The sequence below is a fragment of the Zeus faber genome, assembly GCF_960531495.2.
Source record: "Zeus faber genome assembly, chromosome: 13".
Classification (NCBI taxonomy): domain Eukaryota; kingdom Metazoa; phylum Chordata; class Actinopteri; order Zeiformes; family Zeidae; genus Zeus; species Zeus faber.
Window position 1 is genome coordinate 9,146,052 of NC_137198.1, and position 27,259 is coordinate 9,173,310.

At 44.2% G+C, this 27,259-nt stretch overlaps 3 protein-coding genes across 4 annotated transcripts in view; 2 read left to right on the forward strand and 1 right to left on the reverse strand.

Annotated features, from left to right (window-relative positions):
• LOC307239383 (RNA polymerase II elongation factor ELL-like) overlaps positions 1-8,099 on the forward strand; it is a gene marked incomplete at both ends in the record, with an annotated part of 10,158 nt that extends 2,059 nt beyond the window's left edge. Inside the window, 11 exons of the mRNA XM_080012741.1 lie at positions 964-1,008; positions 1,130-1,251; positions 2,507-2,667; positions 4,260-4,576; positions 5,213-5,337; positions 5,578-6,019; positions 6,601-6,694; positions 6,800-6,866; positions 7,291-7,462; positions 7,793-7,837; positions 7,980-8,099. Of these exons, the coding sequence (XP_079868867.1) occupies positions 964-1,008; positions 1,130-1,251; positions 2,507-2,667; positions 4,260-4,576; positions 5,213-5,337; positions 5,578-6,019; positions 6,601-6,694; positions 6,800-6,866; positions 7,291-7,462; positions 7,793-7,837; positions 7,980-8,099 (1,710 nt within the window). The remainder of the gene's footprint in view (positions 1-963; positions 1,009-1,129; positions 1,252-2,506; positions 2,668-4,259; positions 4,577-5,212; positions 5,338-5,577; positions 6,020-6,600; positions 6,695-6,799; positions 6,867-7,290; positions 7,463-7,792; positions 7,838-7,979) is intronic.
• A 2,490-nt stretch (positions 8,100-10,589) lies between these two features.
• On the forward strand, positions 10,590-15,908 carry d2hgdh (D-2-hydroxyglutarate dehydrogenase). 2 transcript variants are annotated; one of them, XM_080012406.1, is made up of 10 exons: positions 10,590-10,716; positions 11,391-11,737; positions 11,831-11,888; positions 12,057-12,196; positions 13,150-13,343; positions 13,893-14,061; positions 14,258-14,401; positions 14,500-14,642; positions 14,740-14,905; positions 15,192-15,908. In XM_080012406.1, exons 2-10 carry the CDS (start codon positions 11,404-11,406, stop codon positions 15,452-15,454), a joined length of 1,611 nt encoding a protein of 536 aa, XP_079868532.1. In that variant the 5' UTR covers positions 10,590-10,716; positions 11,391-11,403; the 3' UTR covers positions 15,455-15,908. The 2 variants fall into 2 exon arrangements, with proteins under 2 accessions (XP_079868532.1, XP_079868533.1); XM_080012407.1 differs by lacking the exon at positions 10,590-10,716 and having other exon boundaries at positions 11,674-11,730.
• Positions 15,909-16,041: 133 nt separating this feature from the next.
• acvr1l (activin A receptor, type 1 like) lies at positions 16,042-27,167 on the reverse strand. The gene is made up of 10 exons (XM_080012408.1): positions 27,073-27,167; positions 25,347-25,427; positions 23,414-23,668; positions 20,595-20,806; positions 20,050-20,149; positions 19,390-19,536; positions 18,745-19,020; positions 17,750-17,947; positions 17,270-17,400; positions 16,042-17,051 (listed from the first exon to the last, which is right to left on the reverse strand). Exons 2-10 carry the CDS (start codon positions 25,414-25,416, stop codon positions 16,920-16,922), a joined length of 1,521 nt encoding a protein of 506 aa, XP_079868534.1. The 5' UTR covers positions 25,417-25,427; positions 27,073-27,167; the 3' UTR covers positions 16,042-16,919.
• Between the last annotated feature and the right edge of the window lie 92 nt (positions 27,168-27,259).

Consider the following 27,259-nt stretch of genomic DNA (forward strand, 5'->3'; position numbering starts at 1 on the left):
CTTCGATCACATTCACTTTCTGCAAACGTTGCGAGGCTGTTCATTTACCGTTATGTTTCCTGTAAAGTCGTCGTCGTCGTCGTCGTCAGAAGGGCTGGATATCCTCTTCATATTTTCTGTTGTTACCTATAACAAAACCGATACCTCAGCTTGGATACTGGTTCATAAACAATACTTTTTTTAAACAATATATATATATATATATGTTTGAAAAAAGTATTCGGTGAGTTTTAATATATATATTTTTTTAATACAAATATATTCCCTTATACTGCTTTAAAATAAAATAATCCCTCCATAGCTTTCAAAAAATCTTCCCAAACAAAGGTGTTTACTCTAACTGTACACGTCATTATTTCTTTACGAGATCTACGACTTTGTTGGTGGAATCTGGCAAAGAATGGCACGGGACTATTCAATACCAGAGTGCAATTCGGTGAGTTTTAATGGCCTGGCTGTGTATTTGTTACCTCGGTGTGTACGTTGACTTTGTCTCCACATGTAACACAACACTGCATTTGGCTGTTTCAGAAACGGCCACAGTAACCCGCTCCCAGCAGGCTCAGCGGACCCAGTCAAATCACATTAGAATTATCTTCATGGGCAGCGTGCAGAGCGGCTCCAGAATGTTCCTTTGTGCAGACAATGGGGACAACATAAAATGGAGTACAATGGGATAAAGTATTGCCACAAAAACCAGAGGGATAAACTAGTAAACAAACGGATACAGGGGTGGCATGAAGAGCCCAGCGATGGACCTTTTAACCAGAACCTCTAAACCAGAATCCAGCGCGTTTACCATTGATCGTTTGTCCTGTTTGACAAATCAGGTCGAATGAACAGTAGGTGAGCGCGAGGGCGTGTTGTTCAATCTACTTTGTGTCTGCACTGGTTTCCGTTCCTACGTAATTAGACGCGGATTCTGACTTCTCTTTACCCCCCCCCCCTCCATGTTGCTTCCAGAACAGGTTGTCCCATCCCACCATCCGCTTCACTGGGGAACAAGGGGTAAAAAAAATAACTTTTCTTCTCGTAACGATTCTTTTCACCTCAGTCGACCGCAAATGAATCTACCGTTTCCTTCTACCCGGGGCCTCCCCTTATATTTTCTTTGTTTTTCTCATGGCAGAGGATGACCATTCCTTGTGCGGACGGCAGCGATGAAGTGAGGGTTTTCACCTTCAGCTTGACTAATGTCGCCCGCGACAATCCGTACGGGAGCTTCGACTGCGTCAAGCAGCTCGGCGATGGGTAAGAAACAGCGAAACGTCCGAAGCACAAACGCAAACAAAACGTCCTAACGTGCACGAGGAGCCGTCGCGGTTCACTCCACCGCGAGTAAAGAATCATGACCCTCAAAACCCCAGACGATATCTGGTCCCAGATCACGATATCGATATTAAACCGATATATCGCCCGGCCCTAAAGTACGCGCTCCGCCGCCGTGGATTGAAAAATTGATGTGATTGAAATATATATATATATATATATATATATATATATTTTTTTTTTCTCTCTAATAGTTCCGGAGTTGAATGTGTTAATCTTTGTTGTCACTGACCCTCACTGTCGCTGATATGTACTGTACATAGAGCAGGCGCTCGAGTCCAAGGTTTATTCCGCTCCGTTTGCATACGGTTACTCTTATCTCTCACTCTCGCTGGGGGGGGGGGGGGGGGGGGGTTGTCAAGCACGTTGCACGCATCCTTCTCTAAAACCCCGTGTGTGTTACTCTAACTGCTTACCTCAGCACCTGGGAAAAACCCAGGGTTTCCACGAACGTCAGACGATCTAGGCGGGCAAAGTGAAACAGATTTTTATCGTGGACTGTGATGTGTTTGCATCCACTTTGCCATGTCAGTATCTGAATATGTCGCACAAAATCAAAGCCGTCTATACTCTAGTAAACTCTTCATTCAATTTTGTTGTTTTTAATACAATCAGAACAAATTCATCAACAACAACAACAACAACCAATAACAGTTTTGATCCTAGTTTCACTGTTATTTCCCTCTCTAGAGTATATACTGTACATGAACATATCAATAAAAATCTTCTCAGGTTGGGATCCCAGAGACTAATTCTTGTCAAGTGGGGTCCGTGGCCAAATGCATCTTAAATTCAGGCGTCCTTGAGCTTTAAAATATTGAGTGTACATATTTGTATGTACATATGCTCCACCGCGGGGAGCATTTGTACATACAAATATGTACACTCAATATATGTACACATGACATGACAAAAGGAAACACTGATTGTTCTTATCTCAAGTTCTTTGATCCATGAAGTGGATACGGGGGATGCCAGATGTTTTGGAAATAATTTGTGATATCAATTACATTGTAATAAATCTCATCTAAGGGGATATAACTAGAAAGCAGTTTTAAGCATTTGTTTTACAGTTTAGGGCCCGAAACAAAGATGGATGACTGTATTTCTGTGTGCACGATGTGGACATTTAAGTGGAACGTCAATCTGTCACATCGCCGACTCTGCTTTTCCACAGAGCTGTGGATGAGTTGTCGTGCGTGGGGCTGATTCAGAAGAAGATGACGGTCAACGCCACGGATGACTCGTACCACAAGGCCCGGCAGAGCATGGCCCAGGCGGAGGGGGAGTCTCGCAGCAAGGCGGCCATCGTCATCAAGGACGGGATGCGCCTCCACGGTGAGAAGCTCCGACGAGGGTCGGATGATGCCACCACGACTCACACCGACAGTCTCTCTGACTCTACATTCAAATAGATTTGGGCCTTCATGATTATGAGTGCGGAAGTAGATAAACGGGGATTGGGCAATATTGATAAGTGTCAAAAGTCACAATACTTTTTTTCCAGAATACCTTAAAACCGATAATTTGACGATATTTTAGGGGTGGCAAATTGGTGCTTTCGTGAAATATTTACGCAAAAAAAAATATTATGTTATGTATACTGTGTATATACAATCATAACCAAGCAGGTGAGGCATTGATGAGAACAGTACTTTACTGTCAGGCAGCCTTATAGACAACTTTAACTATATCACGATATTACCTGACTAAAATCCCAGATGATAACTAGTCTCCCATCACAGTATCGATATTATTAATTAATATAATTAATATATCCCTCAGCCTTATTTGGTTGTGAAAATATGTAGACATTTTTTTTTTGTTTTTTTGGACGGTGACACATGTTCACTTCATCACTGTTCCATGAGTCTTTGTACTCTTCGCAACTTGACAGGCGTGCTTTACATTATGTGGTTGATTAAAGCATGCAACACGTCATCAGTGACTTGCCATCACACAAGCATGTAAACGTACACTACTTTGTCAAACCAGTGATTCAGCCATTTTCTGTCACCGCCATCTATTCGTGACCGCAAAACCACTTCCTGCAGAACAGACGGAGCTGCAACCCTTATATCACTCAACACACACACACACACACACACACACACACACACACACACACACACACACACTCACTAACTTCAACATGTGGTTTCAGTCTATAGAATGCATAATTTCAGGAATTCAGGTACCTGTCAATAATCAGAATCGGCTTTCTACTAAGATCTTTGTGTGTTTGTATCCCGGGTGCAGTCGAAGACGGAAGGCTCTCTTTGTCCCAGAATTGGGTTTAGAGAAAAACATGACAAACCATAATAACCCTAATCTCCCTTTCCTGTTGCCATCCTGTAATCATCTTCCTGTAGTGGCTCATGTTAAAATATATTTGTCTTTGTATCTCGGAAAGTAGACTGAAGTTCTTGCGCATAGGTTCTTTCTAGAGCTGCACAAACATATTCATTTGCGTTTCGAGTACAGAGTACTTCACGCTTGGGTCAGTACTCTGTTCGTAGTGATACTAGCTATGAGTACTGAATTTTTCATTTACAATAACAATAGGGCTGGGCAAAATGGCTTGCAGTGTTGCACAGCATCTTTAGATCAAATGGCGATTTTGTCAATAAGATGTCAGAATAACAAAGTACCAGCAAATATAATAGCTGCTCTTCATTTCTGATCACTGAAACAACCAATCAATAGGCTATTGATTCATTCACCTTGGAATGTTAACAAGCACAGGAAGTCTACAAGGGCCATGGCGAATGTGAATCAAATAAACGCATGGCTCCTCTGCCCACTTCTAACGGCATAGTGTAAAGATGTCTCGTCATAAAGATGGCTACGGCTACGGCTATGGCTTAATTAACTCAGGTGGATGCTGGAAGGCGAATATTTAAAGCTGTGATTTTCCCGCCCTCCGACAGGTAAAAAGGTGACGGTTCGTGCTCCGGCCCCGGCTCTGGTGAGCCTGGCCAAGCCCCAGCTCTCCTCCTCCTCCTCCTCCTCCTCCTCCTCCTTTTCCCTCCCCGGCGGCCCCAGGAAGGGGGCGTCCAGGCTGAAGGAGGAGGGGTGCGCGTCGGACAGGAGGAGTGTTGGTGCCGTGGAGAACCGGCCGCTCAGGGAGAGACTGGCCCACCTGCTGGGTCTGAGACCCTACAAGAGGCCCGAGCTGATCCTGCGGCTCCAAAAGGACGGGCTGAGGGCGAGAGACAAAGACATGCTGGACGCAGTTTTGCTTGAGGTAGCTCCCCTCCCACCCCCCCCACCTGCATCGACCACAATGGCTCAATGTGTCAAATAAAATGATGTAGAGCTGAAACGAATCAATTTCACAGAAGTTTGTGAAAATAATTAAAGCGACAAGTGGTGACTTTTACCATGACATTTAGTTATGTTTTATATGTTTGTTATTGTGGTATGTCACCAATGACTTTTGTTTGTATTGTGTCCATTATTGCGTTTTTAATTCTACCACACAGACAAACATACACACATACAGAATTACTCCTAACCACCTTCCGTACCAAGTTAATAGAGAATATGTAGATGAAGAATGTCTCTGGAAGTGTACACCTACTCTGTCAGCTTGTTGATCTAAACCTGTTTATAGTGGGAGTGAACAGGTGCTAAGAGGTGATGCCATCATGCATTCAGTCATCAACAATAATCGTATTGACATTGAAATTTCAATTGGTCAGAATTTCGACGAACAACATACACGTCGCATTTTGATGATGAATTCATGAGGCTGGGCTCTCGATCTGACCTTTGCTTCCAAACAATGTACATTTGATCTTTTTTCCTTGGCTTTCCTGTGATTTATTTGCAGAACCAAATGAAATGATTGTGACTGTGTTTCTGATGCTGACGTGCACAGGTGGGCCAGCTGAATAGCCGAGACAACACGTACATTTTAAAGGACTCTCTCTATAAGGACCTGCAGAGGGACTGGCCGGGCTACACCACCGGAGACCAGCAGCTCCTCAGGAGGATCCTCGTCAGGTAACGCACACCAATCGACGTACGCTAACATTTCCAAAATGTCAAAGTTTCATTTGGGGCTGGACGGAGGTGTGAATTTACGTTTCTCTGTTGTCTATTTGGTTTTGTGTATATGGATGAAGAAAGTACTCTTGTATTTTAAATCTTAAAAAAAGTGAATATAGAACCAGCGCCAGTTGATCGCTCTCTCTCTCTCTCGCTCTCGCTCTCTCTCTCTCTCGCTCTCTCTCCCCCCACCAGGAGGCTCTTTAAGCCGCACAGGAAGCTTCTGTCAGTCCCTGAGACGCAGGTCAGCCCGCTGCGAGACACGCCCAACTCCTCGCCGGCGCGCCCTCACAAACACTCCCTCACGGAAGAGTACACCGACCCATTAGCCAGCAAGAAGCCCAGGATATCCCACATCACCAGCAAGATGGCCGCCGACAACAGGTCTGTGTCCGGCTCGTGCGAGCGGCTCGAGGCTTCCAGGGACCGGAGCGACGTCACCGCCCCGCCAAAGGACGGAGGGTCCAGGAACCCCCTGGACCCCGGGAAGCCGCAGCCCACCGTTACCTCTGTGCCAAAGGAGGACCTGGGCCCCCCCGCCCCTCAGCCTGCTTCCCCTCACCTTCCATCGAACGCCCCCCTGAAGGACAAAACCGTGAGGAAGAGGAGAAGGAGCAAGCATAAACACAGAGACCAGGTTAGAACAGTGGAACGTGTGGCAGTTTAACCCTCCCCAGTGACAAAAATGTCTATATATAAAGTATATAATGTTATTTTTGATTGTAATTTATATTTTATTTTATTACTCAACTGTAAAGGATATGCTACATGTAAAAAAAGTGTGTGTGTGTGTGTGTGTGTGTGTGTGTGTGTGTGTGTGTGTGCATATATATATATATTTGTGTATCTCTGTCATTACTCACTGCCACGTTCTGTTTGCTATCTTTGGGTTTGTTCAACCCAAAAATAGAAAGGCAACATTGTCCTTAAATGATTCAGGGAAAATTGTGTTCCATCTGCGTACAGTACCAGAGGCATGTGTGGCACCATGCCGCTTATCACTGTGATGTGCTAATATAAATAACTTGTTGCCCGCATGAAAAAAGTTGAATATTTGGTGTGGCACTTTTCAAAACTTAAAATATATATATAAAAATAAATCTAGAATCGCTCCTCCAGTGCTAGAGGCCGAACCCTGGCCTAAAGCCAGTGGTTTATATTGTGCTTTGTTAAAATGACACATGACACATCCTTACGTTGCTTTCTGATTGTGTTTAGGTTGAGGAGAAAGTCACGAGTGGAGGCCCAGGTGAAAGGAGAGGAGACGCTACTAAAGAAGAGCCCAAGAACAAAGTTTTGTCGGATTGCACAGGTAGAAATACTCTTACTTTTACAGCTGCGGTAAATCTGTAAACTCTAAATCTGTGCCATGGATGTAGTATCAGTTACATGTGTTCGTCTGCCCTTCTCTCCTCAGATATCAATGGAATGTTATATGACTCCAGTGTCCTCCGAGCCGCCAGTAACATGACTGACTTCCTATCGTAAGTTTTTCTAAGGGGTAAGGGGGTTCTCAACATTTTTTTGGTCCATTTGGACTCAGTTTTAGGTCCCCAAAATTCAAATTTGTAGAGGAAAAAGATTTACAATTCACATTCAGGCCGATAAGCAACAGATAGAGGCTGAATAACGATTTCTTTAACCGTACATTCAAGTAGCGGTGCTGTCCCCGAAATAATAATAAAAGGGAAAAAAAAGAATACACGCTCTTGCTGTTGTGATGATTTTATAACTTAAAAATCGGGGTCCCGGTCCGAAATTAGGTGGAGAATCCCTGCTCTTGTGTGAGACAGTAATGTCTCTCCTGGTTCTTGTTGCTGTTTGGTCCGGATATCCGCTTCAAATGGGGTGGTTCGCCAACACGGTGTCTGTCTGCCCTCCATTCCCTTCCTCATGTGTCACGCGCAGAAAGTACACGGCGATCTGCAGCCACGACCAGAGGCAGAGCTACAAGCAGGATTTTAACGAGGAGTACAGCGAGTACCGCGCCCTCCACTCCCACATCGACAGCGTGACGCGGCAGTTCATGGATCTCAACACGCAACTCAAGCAGCTGCACCGCGGCTCCCATAAATACAAGGTGAGGAGCTTTCTCGGACATTTATTGGTATTTTTTTTTTATTAAACGCGCATTTATTTAAAAGGATTTTCAAAATGACATATGCTAAATGTTGAAGTGATGTTACGCTTAAAGGACAACTATGGGATTATTTTACCTGAACCTTATTTATTATTATTTTTGATCATTTGGGGTCAACCTGAGCGATGAACTGATCCAATTTTGACTCCCAATAATCGAAAAAATAGGGCTTGGGTTAAAAATATGTGTTTTCCTTCAACATTATGTTTCATTTTCAAAACATTGTGCAGTTACATCTCGTAAAGGTAAATCTCTATTTCTTACTTTTAGACAATTCATAATCAGATCCTGAAGGAGTATCGCAAGATTAAAAAGGTAATTATTTATTTATCACCCATTTTTTTTATTTTTTTTTATTTTTTTATTAGTAGTGTCTTTGGGGGAGGGCAACATCCTTTAAAAAATAAAAATAAAAACATCTTCTTTAATTTGTTTTTCTTTCTTTTCATTATTCCAGTCCAACCCAAACTACAACCAGGACAAGATCCGCTGTGAATACCTGCACAACAAACTGGCGCACATCAAGAGGTTCATTTCAGAGTACGACCGACAACAGTTCAGTATCGACAGTCCCTGAGCGCGCAGACTTATTTATTACTGCACTGACTGATTTCTCTGAGTCATTTCAACTGCCTGATACAGGGAGTAAAAGCAGGTGCCGCAGAGCTGATCCGGACTGCCATGATTTATTTTGGAATTGTTTTCGCCTGTTGGAGAATGTGATGATGGCGCTTATAAAAAAGACTGAGAACTGAGAACCTACCGAGTTGAGGAATCATTTGTGAAATGTTTTCAGGAAAGACACTCGTCCCGAGATCGTTTTAGTTTGAAAGATCTCGACGTCCTTTCCGGATCTCCAACGCCTACGGACGCTTAAGGTGGCAAGAAAAACACAATTGAGAAATGAATTGTACGTTGCCGAGGCGTGGAGAGGCGGTACCGTGTTTACGATAGAAGACGCTCCCTGGGTTTCCAACCTAAAAAAAGTGAGGTACAAATACATATTTCGGGATTAGTCCGGATATTAGGATACGTCCTCAATTCACATCACGGAGATGACGTGGAGAGGGTGAAGCTAGAGTTTGTTCCAGTATTTATTTTTATTTTTTCCAAGTGTTGTTTCTCACTGTCGCTCCGATTACCTGGCTGTCGTTTCCTGCAGGTATCGGTTATGTTGTATTACGTATTACGTAGTATTTGTATTGCTCTGCATCTACAGCCAAACACAAGAGACTGTTACACCGGGGGTGCCATATTTAAATTGGACGGTTTTCTGGTGAGTTAAGAGGGAGGTACTGTATTACTTACTGGGCGCTCTGGTACTCTGAATGTTTTTATGTTTTCGTGTTGCAGAACGGTTTTTGTCCACACGTCAGATTGGGCGGGGGAGAAAAGCGAAGGGGAGAAAACAAAAGGATTTACGAGCAGTTTGAGTATTGCATGCTGCATGCTTTGTGCAATGCATACAGATTTATTTGATAAAAAACTGTCTGTTATGAGTGTTGAATAAATGTGTTGATTTATAACCTAGCGGATAAGATCTTAAACTCCTTCATAAGCAGTGGTGGAAAATAATGAGGTACAAGTACCGTGCTACTGCACTTAAGTACATTTCTTCAAGTATGTGTACGTGCCGAAGTATACTGAGTTTGAGAGACTTGAGATTATTAATTATTTCGTTAATTATCAAAACAAATGCATATACTTTATTACAGTCGTATTGTTTTTTAGATTTTCTTTCTTTTTAGATATTCTTTTTTTAATTTGGATTTATATTTAAACTTGTAAAATGCTATGACACCACCAATACTATGTTTGGGAAATTGTAATCAGGATATTCATCTTATCTACAGAAAAAAGGTAAAGGTAAGTACACGTTATGCTGTATTATCAGGCCGTACCTGACCCAATATGCCACTCAACTGCTGGTGCAAACCTTGGTGATGTCCCGTCTCGACTACTGCAACGCCCTCTTAACAGGCTTGCCGGCCTGTGCGGTGAAGCCACTACAGATGATACAGAATGCGGCGGCGCGACTGGTGTTCAACCAGCCAAAGAGGGCACATGTCACTCCGCTGCTCATCGAGCTCCACTGGTTACCTGTAGCCGCCCGCATCAAGTTCAAGTCTCTTATGCTGGCCTACAGAGTGATTGCTGGGAATGCTCCCACCTACTTAAATGCTCTTGTAAGAGCACATGTTGCCCCCCGGATGCTGCGCTCGTCAAATGAGCGTCGCCTGGCTCTGCCGGCCATACAGCCACGGCAATCCAGGTTATTCTCATTTGTAGTTCCACGTTGGTGGAACGAGCTGCCAAAAATGACCAGAGCGGGGACCTCCCTCTCTGTCTTTAAGAAGCACCTGAAGACCCAGCTCTTCAGTGAGTACCTCCTGTCCTAATCTACAATTACTTAGCACCACCTTGCAGTATTTATTGTTATACCAATGTTGTTATTACACTAATCTCTGTCGCAATGTAGCTGAATGTTATTCTCCCTTGTAAGTCGCTTTGGATAAAAGCGTCTGCCAAATGACTAAATGTAAATGTAAATGTAAATTATAGTTGTTGTGGTTGTTGTTATTATTATTATTGTTGTTGTTATTATTATTATTATTATTTATTTTTTATATGGATATTCTAACATCAGGACACTGAATATGACAAGGACTTCTAATTGTAATAATTTAAATGCATTTAAGTACTAATATAATATAATCACACACTGGTACTCAGCTAAGTTCGTTGGGTTTTTTGTTAAACAAGTGAGAGTGTTTTTATTTAGAGGGCTATCGTGCGTTTCTGTGTGGATCACTCACAATAATGACAGTTCTCTAATGCAGAACTTCATCCATCCAGGTCACGAGAATAATATTGACATCTCTGAGCGGCAACCGGAGATGCGTCGCGCCTTCCTATTGGCTCCCAGAAAGCCGCGTTCTGATCGGACGACGCAGTGCCACCCGGCATTGAACCGGCAGCGGATGGAGCGCCGGCGGGCTAGCATGCTAGTGCTAACACGCCGTCCCGGGGCGCAGCTAGCACCTGTCCGCGGGGCGAACCCGAGCACCTCCTTGTCCCCCGGCTCTGCCGCGTTTCCCGGGCGTCGTTGCGGCGTGAGGCGATGAGAGGCAGAACCTATGTTGAGAATTCCGCGGCAGAGGCTCGTTTGCTTTACTGAGGAGCTTGAACGCGAAGTATGCTAAGAGAGCTAGTATGCTCATTAGCTAATCTGCTATAGATGATAAGCTTGTTCATTTTGTCGTGTGTAGTAATGTTTAATTTCCCAATCGCACACTGTTTGTGCACAGATTCCACATTCACACAAACCTGCACAATTTCCTATTTTTCCTCAGAATGAATTGTTGACACAGAGGATTATTTATGTATTTAGCCAAATCGTTCTATTGTTTTTAGTTAATGTTTAGCTCTGTTGTATGTTGTTGTTTTTTAGTTCATTTTTATGTTTATTGTATATTGCCATTTTTTTCTATATATTTTTTTTGTTTTAATGAGCTAAACATTTAATAATCTTGAAGGTTGTCTTTAATCATCCTTTTATCTGCTATGTGAGTAGTTTTATTTGTACTGCACCTGTTTAAGGCAACCCCCCCCCCCCCCCCCCCCAAATATATAGACACATAACTAAACACATTGGAAAACACACGAGGGAATTTTTAACCATGGAGGAAATGAGGCTCAAGACTCAAAATCATCTGCACACTGATAAGTTAGTGTGGCCTTTTCTGCTTGCTACGGCAACGTGTCATGAATCTCTAATGACTGAGGTTATTTGTATAAAATTTGTATTTTTTAGAGCTTGAATCTCGTGTTACGGGACCAATAATCCACCTCAGTCCCGTTCCCGCAGAACATCTCCGGACATGGCTGGGGCTCTCCGCAGAAGTTTGGGTCTGAGGACGGCGCTCACCTTCCTGAGCAGCCGCAGCCGCAGCTCCCTCCCGCCCCCGCAGGCCGGCGGCCAGCCTTCGCCGTCGTCGGCCTTCCGCCAGCTCCGTCTCCCGAGCACTTCAGGGCGACGGGTGATGGAATCCCGCGGCGTCCACGTTGGGGCCTCGGCTCCCCCGGAACGGCTGCCCTTCTCCAGAGTCGCCGCGGAGGACCTGGCCTTCTTCAGGAAGACCCTGCCGGCTGGGACCGTGACCGACCCGGACCTGCTGGAGTTCAATAACGTGGACTGGCTCAAGTCGGTGAGAGGTCAGCCGGAGCTTTATTCGGCTCATGGAATTGGGTACTTTGGCATATTTCATTGACGCGCGACCCTCTTATTTAAATGTGTGTCTCTGGCAGGTTACAGTGAAGTTCTACTGAGACCTCAGACGACAGAGGAGGTGTCTCAAATTCTCAAGTAAGGAAAAAGTTATACTTATGGGTACTTGTAAAGGTACTAATATTTATGTTTAATTTACGCAAGTAAGCCAACAGAGAGTGTGTGTGTGTGTGTGTGTGTGAGAGAGAGAGATATGCAATAAAATTCACATAGATAAGATCAATTTGGCGTTATTTCCTTTGGCAGGTATTGTAACAGCCGGAACCTGGCAGTAAACCCTCAGGGGGGCAACACGGGGCTGGTGGGCGGCAGCGTGCCGGTCTACGACGAGATCATCCTCTCCACCGCTCTCATGAACAACGTCCTGACTTTCGACAGTGTCTCTGGTAGGTCACCATGGTTTTGAGCTTCCGGGGAGGGAAACGGTTCTTATTAGATCCAATTGTTATTCCTAAAAATTCTGACAAATGTGATGGCGAAGGATTGAGTTTCTTACAATAAAAACAAAGATTTTTATTTTTTATTTTTGTGTGTGTGGTACAAAGGCTGGTTTTGATAATATAAATTAAACTGATATTTTTTATTAATGGGAGAACAAATGCAAGCTGTAGCTCCACATTAGCTACGCCTTCAACTGTTCAGGTCTGAGATGTAGGAATTCCTGCCTTTAGAGGGAGTGACACAGAAGAGGATGAGTGCAATTACCAAATGTTTAAAATAATTAGATACATTATTCGTCCCCGGAGGAAAATTGCAGTGTCCACAACAGCTAAAATAAAAAAATGGGTAATAATAAAGCAATGGAATAAAAAAAAAAAATGTAAAAAAGAAAATGGCAACAGATGAAAATATACCAAAAAACCCAACTGTGAGCTATACCCAATAAATGATGACAATATACATGAAACCTAATGATGAACAACAAGAATATAACCTACAAAATAACAGAAAAACAATTAAAAAATAAATAAATAAACAAACAGTGATCCAAAAAAACAGAAAAGAAAAAATGAACAAAGTATTAAAGCCTAAAAAATGGGCAAAATTAACAGTAGAATAAAATATACAAATGTTTTAAACTGTACAGAGACTGGCAACAAAAACACTACATACATTCCAGAATGTGAATTTGATAACGATTCTGGAAATGGTGCTTTTTTTTATTTTTTTTACATGTTTCATCTGAACTGATCAGTCGCTCTTTTATAGCTTTTGATAAACAAATTTTAATTTTTTTGCATTTTCCATATATTGAAGAGAGACCTTCGTACCATTTACGAACACTCTTCGCTCTTCTGACCTTTTTTTTTTTTTTTTCTTTTTGTCTCTGACCCTTCAGGCATCCTGACCTGCCAGGCGGGTTGCGTCCTGGAGAACCTCTCTCTCTACCTGGAGGCGAGGGACCACATCATGCCCCTGGATCTCGGGGCGAAAGGAAGCTGCCACATCGGGGGCAACGTGGCGACCAACGCCGGCGGCCTCAGGCTCCTGCGCTACGGCTCGCTGCGAGGGACTGTGTTGGGACTGGAGGTGGTGAGTGATGACGCCAAGGGAGAAACTGAGGAAAGAGATTTCTGTATGTTTTGTCAGGCTTTACCACCGCCGCACTCAGTTATTCGATCCTTTTGCTCACAGTGACGACGGAAAGAGTTTTTCCCCCCGGATAATTCATTAAATTGGGACATCGGCAGGAAAGCACGAGCCTGGAAAGCAGAGGTTGGAAAATCTAGGTTCAGAAAGTAAAAGTCCTGCCATTTTTTTGGTTTTAGTTCCCGCCGTGCACCGATTCGCCGTATTTCCCTCATCAGTTGGATCCACATAGTTGACTCAAAATTCGGAGTGGAGTTTTACTTTCTGAACCCGGAGTCTCCACATTTGCTGGAAATGTGTTTTTAAACCGAGCCGGGCATAAGAGCCGCGTTCGAAACTGCAAATCTGAGCTGTAACAGATCTATCCAGCTATAGTTGCCAGTCTTCCTTGTTTTTTTTATTTACTTTTAATTTTATATATTTTTTTTAATTACAAAATACTACTGCTGCATACTATCTATGCCATTGTTTCGTCATAAACCTCTTCTCCAGGTTCTGGCGGACGGCCGGGTGCTGGACTGCTTGGCTACGCTGAGGAAGGACAACACGGGATACGACCTCAAGCAGCTCTTCATCGGGTCGGAGGGAACGCTGGGGGTCATCACCGCTGTGTCCATCCTGTGTCCACGGAAACCCAGCGCCGTCCACGTGGCCTTCCTTGGTTGGTGACAACACCACATCTGTTGATCTTACCACGCTGCCTTTTGGTAGTGGAAACGCTGCGATTCATTTGTTTCGGCGACGTTGGTTTTATTTAGCTTATTTATTTTAATGTATTCTTTGAATTATTGACGCCGTTATTATTGATACCGAAGAATAATTAATATTTTATCTGCGCTCCCTGCTTCCACATTGAGGCTGTGAGACGTTTGAGCAGCTGCTGGCGACATTCAAACTGTGCAAAGGCATGCTGGGAGAGATCCTGTCGGCCTTTGAGTTCCTGGATGGAGAGTGTATGAGGCTGCTCAACACACACCTGAAGCTGGCCAACCCCATCGCAGGTTCACAAATATGTACAAACACAGAATGGCTTAATGAATAGATAAAAAAACAAAACAACCAAGCACTCGGGTTCTCACTTCACGCCGTCGTACCGCAGAATGCCCTTTCTACATCGTGATAGAAACCTCCGGATCCAACGCGACTCACGACGAGGAGAAGCTTCACATCTTCCTCGAGGAGGCCATGACATCATCACTGGTCACTGACGGGACGGTGGCAACCGAGGATGCCAAAATCAAGGTAAATCTTTATCGCGTAGTTTGATATTTCTCTCGAAGGGTAAATCGTGCGGCAATAATTTTTTTGTTTTTGGACTGTGGTCTCATGTTTCCATCAGGCCCTGTGGTCGATGCGTGAGCGGTTGACGGAGGCCGTGACTCACGACGGCTTCCCCTACAAGTACGACGTCTCCCTCCCGGTGGAGCGGCTCTACCGGCTGGTGACGGACATGAGGGAGCATGTGGGGGGCCGTGCAAAGAGCGTGGTGGGATACGGACACATCGGTAAGAGTGAGCGAGGGGGGGGGGGGGATCCCAGCTCACAACACAAACTGCAACCAAGAACGTTTTTTATTGATTGAATTTAAAAATTCTTATTGTCGTACCAAAAACTGGAATTTGTATTTGCAACCTATGTAATAAAATATTGATATTTGGTGGCCACATTGCCCTGCAAAATATCACAATACTATGCTATATGGATTTTTCTCCCCCACCCTAATAGTAGTGGATATTCATATCGCCCAACCCTAAAAGATGCACAGTCATTTTTGTTTGTCTGCTTCTCCAGGCGATGGGAACCTCCACCTGAATGTCACCTCTTCTGAAAAAGACCCCGCCCTCCTGGCGGCCATCGAGCCCTTTGTATACGAGTGGACGGCCCATTGCCATGGCAGCATCAGCGCTGAGCACGGCCTGGGCCTGAAGAAGAGGAACTACATCTACTACAGCAAACCCAGCCAGGCGGTGGCGCTGATGGGCAACGTTAAAGCTTTACTGGACCCCAAAGGTATTCTCAACCCATACAAGATGCTCCCAGACGACTTGAAGTGACCCTTGCAGACAGTTCTGGTGTCAATGTTAAGGAAACGACAAGGTGGAATGTGAATGTTTTTTTGTACATACATGGAGATATAGTATAGTTGTGTGCTTCATCTTAAAGTAGGGTTATACAACTAGGGTTGGGTGATATTGACAAAATGAAATCTAAATAAATAACTCAATCGCTAATTTGATATTTTGGGTACTATTGATGCTTTCATTTATATGTGTAAAGACACTTGAGAAACAACTTGTAATATTGTAGGACATTATGACCAAGCAACGAGTGGAATTTTGGAACAGCCTCCTAATCTTGTATCACAATATCCATATTGCCCTACGTTTCACTGAGCAATTTGCCAATTAAGCTTGAAAAAACAAACTGCATTGTTTGCTTCAGCCTGTCTGCCATTTATTGATTTCACAACAACCTTGTTTTAATTGGCCCATTTCTCTATGAAAGCACTGGGAGATGGTTTGTATCTGCTGCTAAATCAAATGAACGGCCATGTGCTCTTTCCGCCTGCACTGGAAAAGCAGTTTAAACAACTTTTTTTTAATGTTCAGTCAAATTTTAATTGTTCCTCATAAAATAGTGATCATATTCCTATTGTTTTATTGATTTTTTTTTTTTTGTTCCCGTCCATTTGAGTTTGTAAATATGATACAAGGTGGATAACAGTGCAGTAAATGCTTTTACATATTTAAAAAAAAAAAGTCAAAAGCAAATCAGTCTGTACCCAACATGTAATTGATTCTTCTCATTTAAATAAAAACGGTTTCCAAACGAGCGTCGGTCATGATTGGGGAGCGTCTCACATCGTCGTGTGAAGCTGAGGAAGCAGACGGCGACCCCCGCTCTTGTAAACTAAAAATGTACATTCCAAACTAGAAAAGGTCCAGCAGGTCGACTGTCTAGAAAGTGATAAAGCAAAATGTAAAATCTTAACATACTTTTAATGTATTCCATTGGTCAGTACCTCTAGTGTTGTGTAGTTTCCGTTGGACCTAATGCAGCAAAAGAGTTCAGTGCAAGTTTTCCTATGAAGTACAATATGGATACAGAATGTCTACGTACGTATAGTCAAGTGTCACCGCTTTATAATCCATGTTGCATGATGCTCAGTAGTGGAAACTCGGTATATAAATTACCATCATCTTAAAAAGACCTGTTTTTTTGAAACTTTATTCTGTTGCTCTGCTCCTTAGTAACTTAACGTGTGTAGATGTATCTGATTGTCTGTGAGCAGTCCCGTATGGCAGCAAAGCGTCAGGGTGTAATTTGGGGTAATAACACGCTGCCGTCCGGGTTCGAGGCTTACGTAACAGTTCAGTGCAAACGCGGCGGCGGCCGGCTTGTATTCGTAGCCACGGCTGCTTCCTGTCAGGCTGCGTTTCGGAGGGAGAGGTGTGACGGCTCTCCCTCTGTCCATCGCGGCGGGAGACCCCCGCCCGGACGCGGAAGGTCGGCCCCCCCTCAGGAGTCCTTGCCTTTCTCCAGGGAGCTGTGGATCTTGTCCAGTGTCTTTTTGATGCGCAACGCCGTCAGCCGGGCGGAAGGGTTTTGGTACCAGCACTCCTTCATCAGCTTCACCAGAGCAGACAACGTCTGAGAAACAAGTGGAGGCAGAGGGTGAGTAACTATTATTCTCTAAAGCAGTGTTAACCCAGTCAAAGTACCCCCGAGAAATCACACGTCAAAGCCTGCGCCGTGATTTGAATTTCCACATTAATGTCGCCGCTGAATAGACTTCGCAAACAAATCTTCTGAATGATGCGGGAATCCCGAACCGCGGCAACAACTGAGGGTTTTAAATGGTGACTTACGGGATCAGAGAACCAGCGGTTGGGGATGAAGGGCCTCTGCTGCTCCACACACACAACCTTCCTCATGTCGTCAAAGCTGGGGTCGTTTGGCACCTGGTCGTAGAACGGAGGCTTGTACTCCTCCACGATACCTGGAAGCACAGTTTACACACCATGAGAAATTAAACCTCACAACATTCCGGGGATGGTTATTGGTGCTATGATAACACATTTACATACAACAAACATTGATAATATGGATATTATGAGCAAGCAGGTAGTGGCATTGATCTGCCAAAGTTAAGAAAATCACATAACTTAACTAATGCTGCATTAAAGACCATATTTAACTATCGATATATCACCCAAGTCTTATTTTAATTACCCAGACAATGTCTGAATAATGGATGAGCTGGAATAGATCGATTCAGTCCGCGCATTAAGCTCAATTTGTGTCTCCTTGAATATGAACAAGTTTCCCCGCCAGTGTGTGACGCTCACCGTTGCTGTACGTGCGCCTGGCGACCTCCCACAGCACCAGCCCGAAGGCCCAGATGTCCACCCTCTTGTAGGCGTCAAAGCAGTCCGTCTGGATGCTCTCGTCCAGGACCTCGGGCGCCATGTAGCGCTTGGTGCCGACCTTGGGGTTATTCCCCACGTCCAGCTGGTTGTCGGCCTGGGAGTGAGTAACCGCCAGTCCTGGAGGGAGCAAGACGAGCTTTAGGACAAGTGGAGGATTTATTATTTACAAGTAAAGCGTGTCCACACTAAAGGTTTCTACCCCATAGCAACGGGGAGGCGTGCGTGACGCGGCACAGGCCTTGTTGTTTTGTTCAATTAGGAAACGGAGGAAAATACATCTAAAATATTTTATTTTTCGGAAGGGACGTGGAGCGGAGATCGCTCTCCATTTCGTACCAGTATGTCTTGTAGGTACATTGATAAAGGACATGTAAGGTGGGCTTATGAAAAATGTTTGTTATAATTAACTACAGGGATATTTTCATGTTAAAAAAAATATTCTGCTGCAACACTGAACAAGAAGGTTCATGTCATTTTGGTATCACCCGTTGCGGTCTGCAGCCCCCTGCTAACACCACTGTTCAAAGCTTTTAAAGAGTAATCTTTAGAATTTAAGGATGGTCAATTCCCTTGACTACTCTGGATACATGTTTTTTATGGATAAATACCACTATTTAATTTCTGTATTAAGACTTAATTTGGTGCAGTATATTGAAGTTGGAAGTATTTCTCATGTCGATAAAATGCAGATATAGAAATGTATGGTGAGATCCTCCTGAAAAGGGGGTTTCTCGGTGCAGCAAGTCATAGAAAATGATGGAAGTTTGGAGTGTGGCCCGCACCGCCACCACAGAAAGCTCCTCAACACCAGCCATAGTAAAATATCCCTGTTATTTCAGTTGTGATGATACGTTTTCCTACGTCGCCAAAGCCCAACATGGGGACATGGAGACAGCACAACACCAGTCACCAACCCAGGTCTGCGATGCAGCAGCGCAGCTCCTTGGTGACCAGGATGTTCTTGCTCTTCAGGTCCCGGTGAGCGATGGCCGGCTTCCCCTCGGTGCCGAAGATCTCTGTGTGCAGGTGCACCAGGCCGCAGGCCACGGACGCCGCCATGGCCAGGCCCTCCGACGTCTCCACGGCAACCCGCTGCAGGTAGTCGTACAGGGAGCCGTTGTCATGGTAATGCGTGATGAGCCACAGCTGGGTGCTGGAGTTCCGTGAGGTCATGTCAGACGCCATGAAGCCTGCGGAGCGGACGCAAAGTGTTTCTTGAGGTGAACACAGCTGACTGTCACTCAAACTAAGTGATGGGGAACAGACGTATTGAGTTTAGATCCCATCTCTTGAAAAGTCAATAGTGTAATTGCTATTGACGTTGCTCTTAACAGCCTTAATACAATAATCATAACAGTTGACAGGACTGGTCAGCTTTAAAATGTTGGGGTTTTTTTTTTTTTTTTTTTACCAACGCTGAATTGGTCAAGAGTGGTTTTTGGCACCATACTCAAAAACACAAGTGATACTCGTCAATTTTGTGTCTGTTATGCAACTACATCTCAAAAAAAATAAATAAATAGGGGGTCAATCTGGAACATCCCCATCTCCAGACTCACCCAGGATGTTTTCGTGCCGGAGCAGCACCGTGTTGTAGATCTCCGTCTCTCTGAACCACGACTTCTCGTCTCGCGAGGAGAAGATTTTGACGGCCACGTTCTCCCCCTGCCACTGGCCCCGCCACACCTCCCCATACCTGCCCTTCCCTGCAAAGTGACGGAGGCATGTTGCTGCTTCATCTGCTGCGCCGGGTTGTTTGTTTTCAACTCAAACAAGTGGGAGGCGGGATCGCAACCGGCTATGACCGACATGAAACGTTTGAAAGTGGAGGAACACAAGGCGGTGTTGCGCTGGACGGAGGCTACGTATGTTGTTCTGCCACCGAATGCAAAATAAAGTGCGGTTTTAATCTAGTAGTCATACGAGGAACACCCGACTCAACTTGGTCTTGACCACATTAGAACATTTCAGGCATCCCCACTAGGGGAAATAAAAATAATGGTTTATTTATGTACCATATATACTTTTTAGGTTGTTCTGTTTCCATCTCCTGCTGGGACTGCAGGTGACTTTAATTGAAATGAAAGAACTCAAGGGCAAATAAATAGGCAGAAAGAGTCGTAACCCAGTTTCCTGCTCACGGGCAGATGAATTCAACCCAATGTGTACGGTGACATAGGCGCAGCAGTTGTAGGACACGGTGTGGACGTTTCACCCACCGACACATTCCACCAGGCTGATCTGCCGGGCCACGGTTCTCTGGACCAGGAAGGGAAGACCGGAGCCGCTGCCCGACGTGCAGGAGTGATCCAGCAGGTCCTGAGGAAGGAATGAGGCTCTGTTAGCAAACACTACTTGTCTAAAAGGAGGGGTTGCAATTAAAGGATGTGGTCTTCCCAAAGTAAATAATCATTACATTGTAGGATATAGAATAAAAGGGATTTAAGTTTACGCAATAATCCCAGGAAAATGGAAATCTGTACGTGAGACAGCTGGCAAAATTGCCATTGCTCAGTTGAATAAAACTGACTATGTATTGTAAAGCACGTGTTTTGAAACAAAACAAAAATGATCGAACTCCACGCCGCGGGCCAATACACGTTCATAATATATTGTTAAACCTGGCCCACAAATTAATTTTAAAAATCACAATGCTCAATTTTATACTTCATTAGCATAAGTATTTTCATGATTACGTGACCACTTTCATTACATGTATTATTGGGCAGCTGACTTATGGTATAAGAAGTAGGAGTGTCCTTACCGCTAAGGTGCTGTCTCCCACAGTGGAGGTGATGAGGCCGTCGATGGCGCCCTGCTCGGTGTCAAACTCCTGCAGCCGCTGCAGGCGCCCGTGGTGGAGCCTCCTACAGGCCAGAACAGAAACTACAGACAGCAGCGCCAGAATCACCACGGGCCCGAGCACCAAGAGGGCCAGCGTCTCCACGCGGTACCGCACCGGCTCTCCCTCCGGGGCTGTGGGGGGCGGACGGGAGAGGGAGTTTTAAAATGTGGCAGGTGAGAGGAAGAAGGAAAGAAAAAGACTAATAATAAGGAAGTGATTGAACGCTATCCCCGACTGGAACTACATATTAGCATTTTTTTAATTGCTTATGTGATATTGATAGGTCGATAGTTTGTTCCCCGGAGCAAAATTTCGGTGTCATAACAGCTTGCATCGAACAGACATAATACAAATAGAATTAAGAGAAAATGGCAACAACCTGAGGATTGCCTGAAAATAAATTGGCAATACACAGCAAATTTAAGAATTGATTTGAAGATAGGGAATGTACAATAAAAACCCTAAATATAAAGCTAAGATAAATAAAATGTAAAATTGGCTATTACAATAACTTAATGATAGACAATAAGTGTAAACCCAGAGCTAAGAAAAACAATATAAGCAATTTCATATTTATGAACTCACATGACCTCTTTCACAGCCGTGTTACAGCACCAAAAGAGGCAATAAAAAGGTAAGAGAGTCAAGAACCCCAAAAAATAAATAAAATAATTGGTAATATACAATAAACCTCAACGATTCACATGCTGACATATACATATACACTGTATACAGTGCTGCTTGAAAGTTTGTGAACCCCCCCAGACATGGTCACTGTTTTTGTGAAAAACATTAAACCTTATTAAACATACATCCAAATCCCAATTTGTAAAGCACACCTTCCAAACAATGGACACATACACACAGAGATATATTTTCATTATTTCATCCAACAAAGGTGGTTTATTTCACAAAAACTGAAAATTTAATGTGAAAAAGTACGTGAACCCTTTTAGTAGCTTGTGGCTCCTCCTTTTCGCAGCCATCACTTCAACCAAACGTCTTCTGTAACCACTAACCAGTCTCTGTAACCACTAACCAGTCTCTGTAACCACTAACCAGTCTCTCACATCTGCTTATGGGGATTTTTGCCCCCTCCTCCTTGCAGAACCCAGCCAGTTGAGAGAGGTTGCAGGGACACCTGCTATGCACCAACTTCTTCGGGTCTTGCCGCAACATTTCAGTTGGATTAAGGTCCGGACTTTGACTGGGCCAATCCAGAGTACGAATCCTCTTTCTCTGAAGCCATTCCTTCGTAGTTTTGCTGGAATGCTTTGGGTCAATGTCTTGTTGCATAATCCATTTCCGTCCCAGCTTCAACTCCCTGACTGATGGCAGGAGATTCTGGTCAAGAATTTGTTGATACGCCCGAGAATACATGGTTCCTTGGATAATATGGAGTCGTCCAGGTCCAGAAGCAGAAACGCAGCCCCAGACCTTCACATTTCCACCACCATGCTTCACTGTTGGGCGGAGGCTCTTTTCTTCATATGCAGTGTTGACTTTTCTCCAAACACGGTGGTTTTAAATGTGACCAAATAATTCCATTTTGGACTCGTCTGTCCAGAGAATGGACTTCCAGAAGACCTCTGGTTTGTCAGAGTGCTCTCTGGCAAAGTTGGGACTTGCAGCTTTGTTCTTTTTTGAGAGCAGAGGCTTCCTTCTAGCAACCCTCCCATGAATGCCAGGGCTATTCAATTTTCGTATGATTGTAGACGCATGCACATTTGTCCCAGATGCTACCAGAGGTCTGAAACGCTCTAGAGGTGATGTGTGGGTCGGCCTTTACCTGATTTATCATTCTTCTGGTGCTTCTGAGTGATAGTTTTGATGGGCGTCCACTTCTAGGCAGAGTTGCTGTCATGTTGAAGGCCTTCCACTTGTAAATGATTTGTCTTACAGTGGATGGATGGAGCTGAAATCTTTTGGAGATGGTCTTACAGCCCTCCCCAGACCGATGGGCTGTCACTACCCTCTTCTTCATGTCCTTGGATATCTCCTTTCCTCCCAGCATTGTTGATTTGCATGGGACCACAGTGGTTTGGTTGGTTTCCTCTCTCTTTTAATTAGTGCAGCCAATTTTTTTCCCAAGGATGTCTCATTTCATTGGTCTGCTTAAATGATTAAATCAGCACCCAAATGTGTTTGACCTGAGTTGGTTACCTGCTTGACTTAACCAATGCAGCTGGGGGTTCACTTACTTTTGCACATACACTAATTCCATGTTTCATGTAGTTTTTGGGCTACGTAAACAAGTCACACTAAACAAGTACATGCAATTGATAAACATATCTGACATTTCATACATAAAAACTGGTGATGATAAAATAAGGAAATCATGGTAAAACAACAAACATCTAAACTGCTCAAGGGGTTCATATACTTTCAAGCAGCACAGTGTGTGCGCGTGCGCACACACACACACACACACACACACACACACACACACACACACACACACACACACACACACACACACACACACACACACACACACACACACACACACACACACACACACACACACACAGCTACAACAAAGGGAATCCAGACCAATTCTGTTTTTCCCCAATAAAAACTCTAAGCAGTACTTTTCAAGAAGTCAAGTCTTGTTATCGCTAAAGAGTCATTGTGTGATAATAAATAATACTTTATTGCCTTGCTATGAAAGGCAAGATGAGACTTGAATGGTCCCCGGGGGGAGAAGCCAGAAGGCCAGTGGCGTGGTTGCTTCCTACCTGACAGCAGCAGGGGCATCAGGACGCTCCTGGTGATGTTGCTGTTGCACATGTCGTGTCCGCAGCAGAGGATGGCCTGGAGGAAGGAAGGAGCGGTGGAGCAGTGGAGCAGGATCTTCTCCGGGCCCATCAGGCAGCCCTGCTCAAACACCACCCCGCCGCCGCCCACGTTCACAGAGGAGAAGCAGCGCGTGCCCTGGCACTGGGTGGTTTGGAGGCATTTATGGCTGTCGCACAGGCACACCAGCTGTCCATCTGCGGGAAGGAAAAGAAGCCATGGAGCAGACCTGCCAAAGCCTGGGAAAATATTTGGGAGTATAACAACAGTGTAACAGGGAGTCTCTGTGGTGTTGGAGTTACTGCAGCTGAATGACTCCAACAGTTTATCACGACGTAGCCGCCCCATAACCAGGATAATCACATTGTATGCAAGATAGCACAGCTTACTATTTATAGTAATTTATCTGATTATGATATACCCCTTGAAATGCATCATCCCGTAGAGCTAACGAACACGTTTATCAACTAGAGATGCACCGATTGCATTTTTCTCGGCCGATTCCTATTTCAGATTTTATTTTTTAAGTCTGACCTGCAGGTTCTGATTTCTGATCTGCTGCACGTCGATGACAAATGCTCACGTGATGGGACAGCTGCACATACGGACTACCTCTGCAATGTGCAGTTGCCACAATAGCGAGACTGCTGATTTTGACAGTTTATTATTGTTCATTATTCACATTGGAACAATAATAGAACATGAAACTGTCACCAAGTTCCAATAAAATCACCAAGTTTCAGTATAATTCAACCTGTAACTCACTGAGTTTAAGTAGCACTCAATGTATAACTAACATGGAAAGTGTCTTTCACATTAAGTGCAAATATACATTAATATTATATTTATGGTACTTTGCAAATAAATTGCAATCATTACAAAAAAAATAAACAAATTTAATAATTTATCTAATCTTCCTTGTAATTGATCTAATCTTCTTTGTTTACCTTAAAGTATTTTCTTTCTTGATTTCTGTCATTAAATTACTATATATATATTTTTTTTTCTATATATTTAGCAGACGCTTTTATCCAAAGCGACTTACAATTATTCAAACACCGACGGACGCAGCCATCAGGAGCAATTAGAGGTTAAGTGTCTTGCTCAAGGACACTACAGCATGCTAGCAGGAGGAGCCTGGGATCAAACCAGCAACCTTTTGATTACTAGACCACCAGCTCTACCTTTAAATCTCTCTTCCATACACCGTCATCTCCCTTGGTAATTCTCTCTCTCACACACATCAGTTTGTTCCACCAGGTACATCATTATATACTAGTAAATGCACTTTTATACGTATACTATTTGTCATGTAGTGCGTTAACATGCACTTGAATAAGCCGATCACAGTCAATTTAGGGGAATATTGCAACTGCCATGTAAACACCTTACCCGGATTATCTTAATTCGTCCACATGTATTTGACCCGGAAAGAGTTAAGGCAGACAAACAACGGACACCACGCAACCGCCGGTAAACACGCACGCCTTTGGTCGGGAGGTGAGAGCGTTTTTATGTTGAGTTTGATGAGGGAGAGATATTTGGATGGGCACAGAGGATTGTAGACGGGGGTATTGTCTCTGAATGACAGGAAAACCACATCACAGCAACTACAACAGTAATGTAAAAACTTGTCAGTCCCCTGGCCCTACAGCTTGGCAGCAGTATATTCTAATTTGTTTTCTTTCTATATTTTCACTTATCCTAGTATAGCTGCTGTTTTCTGCCTTGCGTGTGTTATGTTTAACGGTACGTATTCAGTGAAATTGTCTTGTAAAGGACATTCTGAATCCCAATGAGACAAACCTGGTAAAACATGGTTAAATAAAATAAATTAACCAAAAATAAAGAGGGGGTTAAATGAATAGCCATTACCTGTATCCTCAGCAAATGCCTGTTGGGTCTGCAGCAGGAGCAGAAGGACGTAGACACCGCAGGGACCCATGTTTCAGTGCACTGTGGGAAAGAGACGGGACTTTGTAAAAGAAAACTTTTACCTGCAGACAAATCTACTTTTACCTGCAGACAAATCTACTTTTGCCTGCAGACAAATACACTTTTGCCTGCAGACAAATACACTTTTGCCTGCAGACAAATACACTTTTGCCTGCAGACAAATACACTTTTGCCTGCAGACAAATACACTTTTGCCTGCAGACAAATACACTTTTACCTGCAGACAAATACACTTTTACCTGCAGATAAATCTACTTTTACCTGCAGACAAGTCTACTTTTACCTGCAGACAAATACACTTTTGCCTGCAGACAAATACACTTTTACCTGCAGACAAGTCTACTTTTACCTGCAGACAAATCTACTTTTGCCTGCAGACAAATCTACTTTTGCCTGCAGACAAATCTACTTTTGCCTGCAGACAAATCTACTTTTGCCTGCAGACAAATCTACTTTTGCCTGCAGACAAGTCTACTTTTGCCTGCAGACAAATCTACTTTTGCCTGCAGACAAATCTACTTTTGCCTGCAGACAAATCTACTTTTGCCTGCAGACAAATCTACTTTTACCTGCAGATAAATCTACTTTTACCTGCTGATAAATACACTTTTACCTGCAGATAAATACACTTTTGCCTGCATACAAATCTACTTTTACCTGCATACAAATCTACTTTTACCTGCAGATAAATACACTTTTGCCTGCAGACAAATACACTTTTGCCTGCAGACAAATACACTTTTGCCTGCAGACAAATACACTTTTTCCTGCAGACAAATACACTTTTGCCTGCAGACCAATACACTTTTGCCTGCAGATAAATCTACTTTTGCCTGCAGATAAATACACTTTTACCTGCAGACAAATCTACTTTTGCCTGCAGACAAATACACTTTTGCCTGCAGATAAATACACTTTTGCCTGCAGATAAATACTCTTTTGCCTGCAGATAAATACCCTTTTGCCCTGCAGATGTAAAGATGTGCATTGTAAGGTTTGGAACTCCACTTCCCAACTCTGCACCGAATACACACATATTCTCTGTTCTATGTCCTGTCTGTTGATATCACAGATAGCACAGTTAAAAACGAAACAACTGTTAAATTCTAATTGAAGACATTTTAATAACTTTGAAGGCCTACTATTTGAAGGCGAAAAAACCCGAATACAAGACATTTAAAGGTGCAGCGCCGTGAGGTTGTCAGTAAACAGTTAAAGTGTCACGGCTCATGAGAGGGAGGCTAACATCCCCAAACATTGGAACCCTGTGGGCTTGCTCTGCTAGTTAGCTGCCGTTGACCACCACTGCTTGGTTAGCAGGCTAATCACCGGCGAGCTCAATGTCACCGGCTTGCTCTAGTATGCAGCTCGACTACACGCACCGGCTGGAATCTGGGCACTTCACTGGAGCTAACCCCCCCCCCCCCCCCGTGCAACGAGCTAACAGGCTAACATGCTAACCCCTCACCCCCCACAACAAGGGCTTTTATTGCCGGACACCAGCCGCCTCCAAGGCGCCAGGCGGGCTGCCGGGCTGCCCGGCGGCCGCTCAGCCAACACCACGCAGCCACGAACAGGGCACGTGAAACAGAGCGACGTGTTTCGACACAAAAACGACACCAAGCATGGCTGCCCTGCCTCCTACCTGGCACAGCCGCCCCGCCGTGTCTAACTCATCCCCGGGTTGTGTGTTCGCAGCTCGGTCGCTTCGCCCAGACGGAGCAGCACCCCGCCCTCCCCCCCCCCACCCCACTGGCTGCTGGGGCGGTGACGTCACCACCAGACGCACCCCGCGGTGCATTGTGGGCCCCCACTGAGGATTACAGGACATT